At 35.1% G+C, this 12,314-nt stretch overlaps 1 protein-coding gene across 1 annotated transcript in view; it reads right to left on the reverse strand.

The window, feature by feature from the left end:
• Positions 1-12,314, reverse strand: part of LOC127838465 (slit homolog 1 protein-like) — a 94,297-nt gene that overhangs the window by 47,821 nt on the left and 34,162 nt on the right. The window contains exons 2-3 of the mRNA XM_052366249.1: positions 10,007-10,181; positions 9,056-9,127 (exon numbers count right to left, since the gene is read on the reverse strand). Of these exons, the coding sequence (XP_052222209.1) occupies positions 9,056-9,127; positions 10,007-10,170 (236 nt within the window). The 5' untranslated portion in view covers positions 10,171-10,181. The remainder of the gene's footprint in view (positions 1-9,055; positions 9,128-10,006; positions 10,182-12,314) is intronic.

Consider the following 12,314-nt stretch of genomic DNA (forward strand, 5'->3'; position numbering starts at 1 on the left):
TCGCTGCAGGCCATTCCATCTCCAATTCAAGACGTTTATAATTAAAGCGGTTGTACTTTTCCCATTCGTAGTGCAAAAACTTTTTTTCTATACGATGTTTAAAATAAGCTATTATTCGTGTTGTCTTTTCGAACGCCGTTTCTACATTATGTCAACGTGTAAAAGCCGGATCAGCAAAATCAGCGGGAATCCGTACGTATTCAATATAAAGAAATGGATTGTTTTGCAGACTTTTAGGAAAATGTGGTATGATAAACAGAAAAACAGGTTACTGTCCCGTCTTTTTTAATATATCAGGCTCGGCACGAATAAAATAACGGCTCGGCAAGCCTCGCCGTTATATTATTCTAAGCCTCGCCTTATATATTTCAAAACGAGGGGACAGTAACCTGTTATTCTCTATATATCTTTCTAAAGAAGTTTTTTTTATGAGTATTGACGATAAAGATTAATATAAGACAAAATATATTAGTTATTTTTATATAGATAAGCCGAATATACCGAATACTTAAAAGTAGAAGTTCGAATTAATGTAGGGACTACTTTATTTCATAGTGTAAGGAAAGGTTAGCCTTTTAACCGGTTTAACCAACAATACTTTGCATTTACCGTTACCTTATGCTTATCCCATCTTTCATCATTATTATGGAACTTTATGTAATGAATGCTGTTACTCGTATAATACTGGAACAATACTCTTCAGATACTATTTCTGGTTTTTGTTATAATAATATATACAGTATCGAAAGCTGATCTCAATGAAATCACCATTTAAACGTCATTGGGCAGCTTCGTTTATAGTTAACGTGGAATTATGGAACTTGCGATAAGGCGTGCTGTGTGATGTGATATATCATCCTCATAAATCAATTAAAAACACAACTATCACATATGCGTATCTGTTCATACTATCATGGCGGTTTGCATAATGCATGTACTATTGCAAACGCCGATGTGGTATTTAAGCCGTAGAAGACACGAAAGACACATAGTGATGCCAGAAATACAGGCCTCGGATGACATGGTTAAAATAAATTTTATTTCGTCGGGAGAAACAAAAATAAGTGTGTTTAGGACAAATATCGGCGTTTAAAAAAGTCTGTTTGAACGCATTGACAAATCCAGCGTATTGTGAAGCGGATAACAAAAGACAACTAGTTTATAAAAGATTAGATTACATATTAAAGGGAAGGCCAGAGGGGTCGAGTTATATATCAAACATGGACGCTGACAGCGGACGAAGCAAAGTCTTTATCTACGATTATGGGTTATAATGACGCTTATGCTAAACCGAAATAGAATAAAGTGTTTGCTAGATATAAATGCCAATGCAAAGTGCAGTCAGAAAGTGAATATGCAGAAGAATTCATCACTGATCTGAACATGTTGGTAAAAGACTGTGGCAGAATGAACGCAAAAGAAGATTAAAGTGTAAACAAAATAAGAAGACACAAGCCCTTTAAGTATCCTCAAGCCAATGGTGGTGTTAACACATGCATTGAGAGAAGAATTCCAAGCCGGCTGATTGCGAGAGGTGTGGGCATTTACATGACAGACACAAATGTCCAGCATTTAGAAAAACGAGCATGAAGTGTCACAGATGAAAACATTTCGCGAAAATGTGTAAAGGCACAGGCAAAGCCAAAGATAACAAAGTACATCTCATAGAGGATGATGACTGTGAAATTGATGCTTTATTTTTTTGGAGCGATTGATAGTCCAAAAAATCAAAAGCCAGATTAATTGTCTGAGGAACTTTCAATAAATGGAAAGAACATTTAGTTTTAATTAGACACGCGTGCTAACGTACTGTCAAAACGAGACCTTGAAAAGCTGTCAGTTAAACAACCATAACAGAAAACAAACACTGCTGTGCTTTCATTTTCCGGACACAGAATTTAACCGTTGGAAATGATAACACTACCAGTAACGCTTACGGTCAAAATACAATTCGTTTTATTGTATATGGTCAAAACCAGATCACAGTCGGTGTAAAGTGTTGAGACGTCGGAAAAGATAGGATACACTCAGCCTGTCTGTCAAGTACCAATTTTCATGAAACAAAAGTCAAAGATGACCTTCAGAGAATGTAGTCACTAGACTTTATAAAAAGACACATTGAACCGACTGAATGCGTCAACGCGTTCGTAACAGTGACATACATCTGTAGTGATGTAAGAATATGAATCGACACGCGACATCTGAATGAAGCAATAGTAAGATACAATTATCGTATGAAAACAGTGTATGATATAGATTCAGAGATGCCTAACGCGAAGGTATTTAGCACTATAGATGCAACAAGTGGGTTACCGACTTAAAAGAAACTAGATGAAGAAAGTTCAAAACTTACAACGTTTCAAACACTATTTGGGATATACAAATTCTTTAAACTCCGTTTGGAATTAAGTCTATTTCGGAAATGTATCAGCGTGTCATGACAGTGATGATACAGGATCTAGAAGGAACGCAGGTGATAGTACATGACATCATAGTCTGGGGAGGAAACATCAAAGAACATGAAAAAAACACTAAAGCGAGTATTAGACAGATTGCAGCAAAACAAACTTAAATCTGCTTTAAGGTAAATGCCAGTTTAGGAATGAAGAAGTCCATTGTGTTGGTCATAAAATCAGCCAAAAGGGACTTGAGGCAGACCCTGAAAAGGTCAGAACTCCTGAAGACATGGATAGACCTCAACATAAGAAAGAAATACCTGCATGTCTAAGCTTCTTCACATACCTGCAAAAATGTTTGCCAAATATGTCAGAGATAAGTGCGCCAATTCGAAAATTGTTGGGAAAGGATATAGAATTGCAGTGGAAAACCACAAGAAGAAATTTAAAAAAATGAAATTAACAACATTTGTTTTAGTTTTTTACAATCCAAGTTACGGTCTAACGTTGAATGTAGATGCTTGTTCATTTGGACTTGCACCAGTATTTTTGAAAAACGAAAAGTAAAGTGCACATGCATCCAGCGCATTGAATCCAGCACAGTAGAGATCATTTCAAATTGAAAAAGCGACTCTTGCAATTGTGTTTGGTTGAAAAAAATATACCATTAGTTTTATGGACGCGAGTTTACAGTAGAGACGGATAACAAGCCTATTGAGAGTATTTGCCGTTAATCGATAGTGGATACTCTATTGTGTATTGCAAGATTTCTCTTGCAATTACACAAGTATGACTTCAAGGTGAAATATAAATATGGTAAAATTATGTTTGTGTCAAGAAATAAATTACCAGATACTGAGGACAAAATACCAGATATCGATCAATTACAGTTGCGTGCTTATTTACCTTTGTCTAAGGAGAAATATAGGGCGTTGAAAAAAGCTTCTGAAGAAGATGAGGACTTGCAATGTATCAAACCCTTCATTGAGAAAGGATGGCAAGAAAAGACTTAGCAGACTCCATTTAACGCTCATTCAGAATCTCACATGAATATGTTGATAAAATTGTATACAAAGCGTTAAAGGTTATAATCCCAAAGCGGCTACAACAAGCAATGATGCACACTGTGCATGAAAAATATCAATGACTAGTAGCATGACAACAGAGAATATGCGAATTTATGTTCTGGTGTGGATTGATGAGAGACGTAGAGGATAAAGTAGAGAAATCTACAATATGTGAAATGAACACGAGCGAAAACAAGGGCTGTTTGTAAAACATGCATGCCCCCATATGGGCTCTCCGTTGTAGTTACAGCCATTGTGTGAATATGTTTTTGTCACTGGACCTTGACCTTTGACCTAGTGACCTGAAAATCAATAAGGGTCATCTGCGAGTCATGATCAATGTACCTATGAAGTTTCATCATCCTAGGCATAAGCGTTCGTGAGTTATCATCCGGAAACTATTTTACTATTTCGGATCACCATGACCTTAACCTTTGACCTAGTGACCTTAAAATCAATAGGGGTCATCTGCAAGTCATGATCAATGTACTTATGAAGTTTCATGATCGTAGCCATTAGCGTTCATGAGTTATCATCCGGAAACCATTTTACTATTTCAAGTCATCGTGACCTTGACCTTTGATATAGTGACCTGAAAATCTAAAGGGGTCACTTGCGAGTCATGATCAATCTACCTATCAAGTTTCATGATCCTAGGCATAAGCGTTTTTGAGTTATCATCTGGAAACCATTTGACTATTTCGGTTCATCTTCACCTTGACCTTTGACCTAGGGACCTGAAAATCAATAGGGGTCATCTGCGAGTCATGATCAATGTACCTATGAAGTTTAATGATCCTAGGCATAAGCGTTCCTGAGTTATCATCCGGAAATCATTTTAATATTTCGGTTCACTGTGACCTTGACCTTTGACCTAGTGATCTGAAAATCAAAAGAGGTCATCTGCCAGTCATGATCAATCTACCTATCAAGTTTCATGATCCTAGGCCTAAGCGTTCTTGAGTTATCATCCGGAAACCAATTTACTATTCCGGGTCACCGTGACCTTGACCTTTGACCTAGTGACCTGAAAATCAATAGGGGTCATCTGCAAGTCATGATCAATCTACCTATCAAGTTTCATGATCCTAGGCCTAAGCGTTCTTGAGTTATTATCCGGAAACCATTTTACTATTTCGGGTCACCGTGACCTTGACCTTTGACTTAGTAACCTCAAAATCAATAGGGGTCATCTGCAAGTCATGATCAATGTACCTATGAAGTTTCATGATCCTAGGCCCAAGCGTTCTTGAGTTATCATCCGGAAACCACCTGGTGGACGTAGCGACCGACCGACAGACCGACCGACAGACCGACATGTTCAAAGCAATATACCCCCTCTTCTTCGAAGGGGGCATACAAATCATAAAGAGCCAATGCTGCCCAGTGAAATGCCTGATAGGCCGTCATCAAAGTTCGGCGCGATTTGTTTGAATACCAAGGCAGGCATTAGTTGTTGACTGGACTATTTTTATCAAAATGACCAGAGGTTGAAAAGCTTGATTGTTTAAGTTCAGGAAATATTATCGCGTATCTGAAAAAAGCAAAGTCCGCGATTTTGCTACATTGATCAACTTTTTACTGATAATTGATCGCAATTCGCTTGTAATCAATTTAAGAAATTTACCGCAGAGTACCATTTCAAACACACGCTTTCAGGAAAATACTTAAGAAAAGTGAAGATCCCAACAAGGCGTTACTTGACTACAGGTATTCCTCATTTGGAGGTATACATAAGTCACCATCTCAGCTTCATGTAAGTCGTAGGTTAAATCCAGTAAACCGGTTTGAGCAGAACTGTCAAACGAAATATCCGATATCAAGGACACAGTGGAAAATCTGATCCCAAGGCAAACCAGATCAGAATTTTACTACAATAAGCACAGTAGTAGGCCTAACAAAGAGCTGAATGAAACTCAAACCACGATGGCACATCATATAAATGACTTTATTTCTGGAAAGGAGGTGAAAAACACGCAACACAGAGATCATAATTATGTGGTCGAAACTGAGAAAGCACATAAGTTGCACAGAAACCGTCGTCGACTGAAGGCAAGATAGGCTAGTTTTCAGCAAAACATATCAACAGATTGGAAAATCAGATCCAATCAGACTGAAAATGACTCATCTAAGGCTGAACCAGAGGTACAGATTTCGATATCCGGTCAGGATCATCAGATATGCAGACGACAACGGAAACTTCACAGTTATAAACTCGTTCTGGTAGACATGTGAAGATGCCTGCGAAGTTCAACCTTTATAAGTGTAATTAAATCACAGAAGTGTATTTGTACAGAAAATCAAAAGTTAATAAAAATCAGTGTAATCAGCCAGTTAAAATAGTTAGATCAAAGTCAATCGTATGGAAGGTTGAATGTTTTAGTAAGAAAAGTATTATGGCTATGTACTATACTTTCCAAACATTTGGAAACATTGTATCATTTCTTGGATCTCTGAAAAAGAGGGATGTTATATATGTTATATTGAAATGTGTCTGGTTACCAGTCTATAAAGTGTTGTACAAAATATATGTCCCTTGGATACTCTTCTGAATAAATATATAATTATCACAACATGTCTTTGTTCAATACGTTACATACCATTATCAAAGTTGTTTCGTTTAAAGTTTATTTGTTACGTATAGCACTGGAATTCAGAAAAAAGTTTGTATTTTATTTAAATGTAACGTCATCAAAATATTCCTCATAAAACACAATAACAAAAACTATATCATAATCACCATCATCATCATCTATGATTTACACAATGCATACATATTAATATCGTTTATTGTGTAGTATAAACTATAATTCACCATCAGTTTCCTGATCCACTTGCCCGCATATCAAAATTTCAATCGTTGTGGGTGTAACTGGGGTCTCTGCATTGCAAATATATGCAGAAATACTTATCAGACACCATAAAGCCAAAGTATCAAGCGTCATAAGTGTATTACATGACTACATATAAATTTTAAACTATGCACACAGGGATTTATAAAATAAGAATCGTTTTCAACCCATGGTGATGTATACATATTGTATAATATTAGTGTGGTAGGATCATATGCATGTAAAAGACGGATCCATTATTGGATCCATTATTGGATGTAGTGATGAAACAAGATCAATTATTTCAGTAAAGTATATTGCAACAAAAGGATACAATCGGTGATTAAGATTTTCAATATTTTATTTTGAATCTCGAATCTTAAACCATATCAACTAAGTCTAGCAGTTTTGGGTATACTGAATATATCATTTAGTAAGAGAGAAAACTCTTCTTTTCCTTGTGAGAATGATTGGAAGAGTTAGCTTTCCTTTGTGCACTCGTTTTTCTAATAATCATCATATTTCGATGATAACTGGGTCATTGATGAAATAGTTTATTCAAGTCTCATCACCTTAGAATTACTGTACTTATGTTTTCGTAATATAATACGAATATTACATCATGTTATGGGAATATTACATTAATATATGTCTATTCACATTAGAATTATTGTACTTATGTTTTCGTAATATAATATTAATATTACATCATGTTATGTGAATATTACATTATTACATTATTATATGTGAAGAACATACAGTTTGTTAAATTTTTTATTGACTTTGAAACTGTTATTTTTATTAACACTTTTTATAGACCATGTTGTTCAAATAGAAATATTGAAATATCAAATTAATATATGCTGTGTAAATACTGTATGTTTCTTTAGAAAATTGATTTTGAATCTCGAGTGGATGCGATATGTAGTATTTGTATCAGAACATTATCGTTTATTCAACCATAACGTTTTTTTATGCAACACCATGTATAATGAATATATGAATGATATGATATATGTTGAACAAGGACCATAACGGCCTATTTCAACTGTGTAAATATGTATATGTATTTGTCGAAATAAAAGTTCTTCTTCTATGATTTACACAGCATCACACTATCAAATATCGCGATAACTTGATTTTTTCGCATACTACTGGCATTTAACTAAGGAACACTTTATAAACTCTAAATGCAAGTACTATATCAATAAAACACAATTTAAAATACTAGAACAACACATTTAGCTAAAGTCTTACTGCTATTTACCTAACAGTACCTTAAGTCTTTTACAAATTACATTTACTGAAAAGAAGCGCCATTTAGTTAAACTATCGTTTGATGTTAAGAAATAAATTATCAACGGTACTCACATTCTGAAAAATATAATATTACATCTATTAAACACATTAAAATGACGGTATGTAAATATACATATTTAATGATTTGCAAACATATAACATAAAATGAGTTACTTTTCATCAAGACGCGCTGCAAAAACACATTTGAAACAAATTGCACGGAGGAGATGTCCTTATTTTGTTAAATAAAGTATTGTAGGATAGTACTTTTATTTATACCAAATGATTATGGTTGAACTTCTCGTATTAATTAACACTGTAACTTAGTATGGTTGTTTTTTCTCATAAGCCAACTGATTGTATAGGAAAAACAATGTATTGTAATTATTATTAAAATATAGACTTGTCTAATAAGATGATTTGAGTCCTTAGGTCACACATATACTCTATTCCACTTTTGTAGTCAGTAAAAATACATGTCAAAAAATGCATCCAAATATCCAGGTGCGCAAGTTCACGTGATTTTTCATATGAGTAAATAATGTGCATGACTCAACGGACAAACGTTTAAGTTAGTTGCGTCGCAAGTTTAGAATAAAAAAAATACTTAAAAGGCTTTAAGTCTTCGAGTATGTGTAAACATTATTCAAAATACCCAGGAGCACAGGTTCAATTGCTAATAATAAATTCCACCACTCTTAAGTAGTAGGATTGTTTACCGTTTTAACAGACCGGTTACTTAACCATCCGGTTTATTCCTCATGTTTTATGGGAAAACATAATATCGTGAAATATGAAATTTAAATAGTTATAAAAATATTATTAAGAAGCAAATATTCATAATATGTATACAACTAAATCAATTTAGTCGTGGCATATATGCAATGAAATACAACTTTTTGTCATAAGATGTTATCCCCATTGAAAATTGTTTTCCATCAATATATTTCGAACGATAATTGACACAAGTAAATCGATACTGCTTAAAATGATTAAATATAATAAAAAAAACTTCTTCAAACCATTTAACATCTATCGGCATGTGTTACATGCATTAAGTGGCTGAAATATCCCATAATACAATCACGAAATCACCATGAAAAATGAAAATCCCATGAGAAAAGGTAAACATTAAATTAAAAGGCTTATTTTGCACACAACTTCCATAATTAAAAACACATTAATTTTTAAGCGAAAATAATGAGGAATTGTTCACAAAAAGCATATATCCAATAGGTGTTTTCGTATATATGCATATTAAAAAGATAAAGGCTACTTTAGTTTGAAAAAATTGGTTTCGCATGTAAAATGTCATGTTATCATGTATGTTGTTTTTCAGACCAATAAACAGTAATGAGAACGACAAACTGTGATGCAACAGTTCGATGAAAAATAGAAAATTACGAAAATTAACTTCACATTAATTTTTATTTGCTGCGTTAGAACTATGAAAATGTCTTACAGTTTCGTTATCATCTGCCAACCTTTAAATGCATCCTCCGGTAGTGATGCGAGCATGTTGTTGCTTAAATCCCTGGAACACAAACAAAATAAATAGAAATAATAAACCATTATTCTTATTCTACGGAACAAATTGTTTTTAATAAGCAACTAATTGGTTAACATGCATTTTATTATGCCTGTATATATGAAAGACTGTAGATAAACCACACGTAAAACCAACTAGAATATTGCAGTGCTTTTCTCAGAAAGTGTGGAAATTGTCGCAGTCGGGAAGGGACTAAAAAGACATAGGCACACAGAAGAGAAAGTTTTTTCATTCCAAAATCGCAGACCACACACTCAGATGTTACACATGGACAGATCTCCTAGTGGACACAATTCTCTGATTGCTTACTGGATAATAACAACCTACGTCATGTGATTACCCATTCAAGCAACATAAGTAAACATAATGCTTATGCTTGAGACGAGGATGATGGTGATGAAGACGATGATGACAATAAATATGGAAACGGAGATACAGAAAAAGAAGATGATGATTATGAAGAAGAACAGAATGATGATTATTATACTGATAATTACATTTGTATGATGATAATGAGGATGCTGTTGATGATGATGATGATGTTGTTGATGATGATGATGATAATGATGATGCTGATGATGCTGCTGCTGCTGCTGCTGCTGCTGCTGATGATGATGATGATGATGATGATGATGATGATGATGATGATGATGATGATGACGACGACGACGACGACGACGACGATGATGATAATGATGACAGACAGACAGACAGACAGACAGTTAGACAGATAGACAGATAGATAGAAAAAAGACAGATAGACATGCAGAAAGTTAGACGGATAGACAGACATTCAGTCAGACAGACAGACAACAGAAAGACTTATAACATACACAACAGCTGATACATCGTTCCGGTACTTACAAGGAGGTAGCGTCCGGTAGGGGAAGGGGTATGGTTGACAGTTGTTCTCCCCTGCATATTACGACAGTTCCGTTGCAATTACACTTCGCTGGACACTGGCCCCTCGAGATACCCGTGTACAGCGCAAAAATCACCGCCAACACGACCGTTTTGCACGTGGACATTGTAGTATTATCTATAAATAATCAGTTGTGCAAGATTTTAGATATTATTACTATTTTAAACTATCCAAATGATCCAAATAAAAAGAGTATAAACTGTCTTTTGCGCAACTTTTCTTCTTATTTGACATCAATAACTGTTAATAGAGAACACTAGGTCGGTGCCGAATAAAGCAAAGTTTATTTTGCGAGGCTTAGAAAATCTGAACCACGAGCCTTGGCGAGTGGTTCAGATTTTCGTGCCGAGAAAAATAAACTTTGCTTTATTCGGCACCGACCTAGTATTCGATTTATCCCATCAATTTTCTTAGTCGTAAAATATTTCTTTAAAAATAGAATAGGAAAATCGAACTACACGGAAAATCCCAAAGTTATTTTAAGCAAACATTTTTTTATTATTTTAATCGTGCCGAGCCTAATACATTACAAAAAGACCAGTAACTAACCTGTTTTTCTGTTTATCATAATTCTACGTCCCCGATTTTTAAGAAATAATGAAAAAAAACAACACTAAACAACTGCAGCTTTAGCGTGAAAGAACATGCATTGTGTCGTATGACGTGTTAATAATGACGTCACGAGTACGCGCACTTAATATTTGTAAATAATGTTTTTTTTTCCTTTTGAGTTGCATTATGTGTTAAAAATATATTACATCTTGGTATCAAATTGTTTGTTTTGTTGAATCTGATTCGATTTTACTAAAAATGATTACTTTATAGTTGATTCCGAGTAATATGACCATTCTCCGCCGCGCGTGACAGCTCTATTTCAGCACTGCCGAAATAGAGGAAAGTTTATTCCACAGTGGTTTATTTCGACAATGCACGTCTGGTGATGGGATAAAATGTATTATTTTCAGCGTATTCACACTCTTCTCACTCTTTTTGAAACACTTTTTATTCTTTAAATAATTTGAACATATATGGCAAATAACTTAACACGTATATGAGTTATTCCCAATTGATTTTCACAGTAGCCTGCAACAGGGTATTCTCGAGGCACTAAAGGAATAATTGTTAGCGTGTGAACACCGTATTTATATATCAGATAAATGATCACAGTTATAAATTTCATAGTTGTTTTTATGTCGGTATCCAAAATCTTTCGAGTTAGAGCAGAGCAAACGTCAGACTCAGTGGAAACAAGAAGAACAGCAACGACAGCAGAAGGACAAAATAGAAAATTTCAAAAAAGTGTTAGCTGTGGCTAAACGTTTTTACAAGACGATAAATATACATAGTTGGACATTGAGAAATACTTTTCTTTTGCTCAGGTTTAAGGCATTTACTTTAAAATAGTAATTTGTTTCTCGTAAGAGGACACAGGATATTTTAAAAGATATTTATCCAAACAAGTTTGTTGTGCTGACAATGTAGAGGGGATTGGTTGGCAATTTTAATCCCTCTTCATGAGTAAAGAGGACTATCCCCAAGCGATTTTCGGAACTGGTCGTTATTTAAAGGAGTGCATTTCCTTAAATAATGACCAATTCCAAAAAATATTTATAAAATACCTTTATCGGCAGCATAAGGAGTAAAATAGACTTCTTTCCCCTTCCCCTTTTTCCAACACTGTAACGGACTGTGTACCCCCTCCGGATTCGGCCCTGCCCATTCAAATAAAGACGGTTTACTCTAGGCCTCTAAGCGTTGAATGTTAAGTTAAACTATGGCCGTTCACAACTACAATAACAGCATTGCAAGAGAGGATAACCATAGGCGGAACCAGGGGGGGGGGAGCGGACGCGGCGTTCGCTCCCCCTAAAATCACCAAAGTAAAGTCAATTGATTTGATGTTTTGTTTCACACTAAACTAGATCTAAATCACCTATTTAAACTTGTCAAAGCCTTCAAAATCACTTAAATTGTTGAGCTTACGGGGAGCTTCGCCCCCCTGGACCCCCGAGCAGGGCCTTTCCCTGCATCCACCAGGGGCCCTAGCGGACCCCTGGACCCCCAGCAAATCTTTCAATATCCCGCACCCCCTAACCAGAAATCCTGGATCCGCCCCTGATAACTAATATTGAACCACTCCAAATTATGACATTAATTTTGATACGGTAAATCCGTGTTTAGACCGTCGTTGATCGATTAATCATTATATTTAAAAAATGTATCAATTAAACTGTTAGTTATAGGTATTCC

This window comes from Dreissena polymorpha, chromosome 7 (genome assembly GCF_020536995.1).
Source record: "Dreissena polymorpha isolate Duluth1 chromosome 7, UMN_Dpol_1.0, whole genome shotgun sequence".
In the NCBI taxonomy this organism is placed as follows: Eukaryota; Metazoa; Mollusca; class Bivalvia; order Myida; family Dreissenidae; genus Dreissena; species Dreissena polymorpha.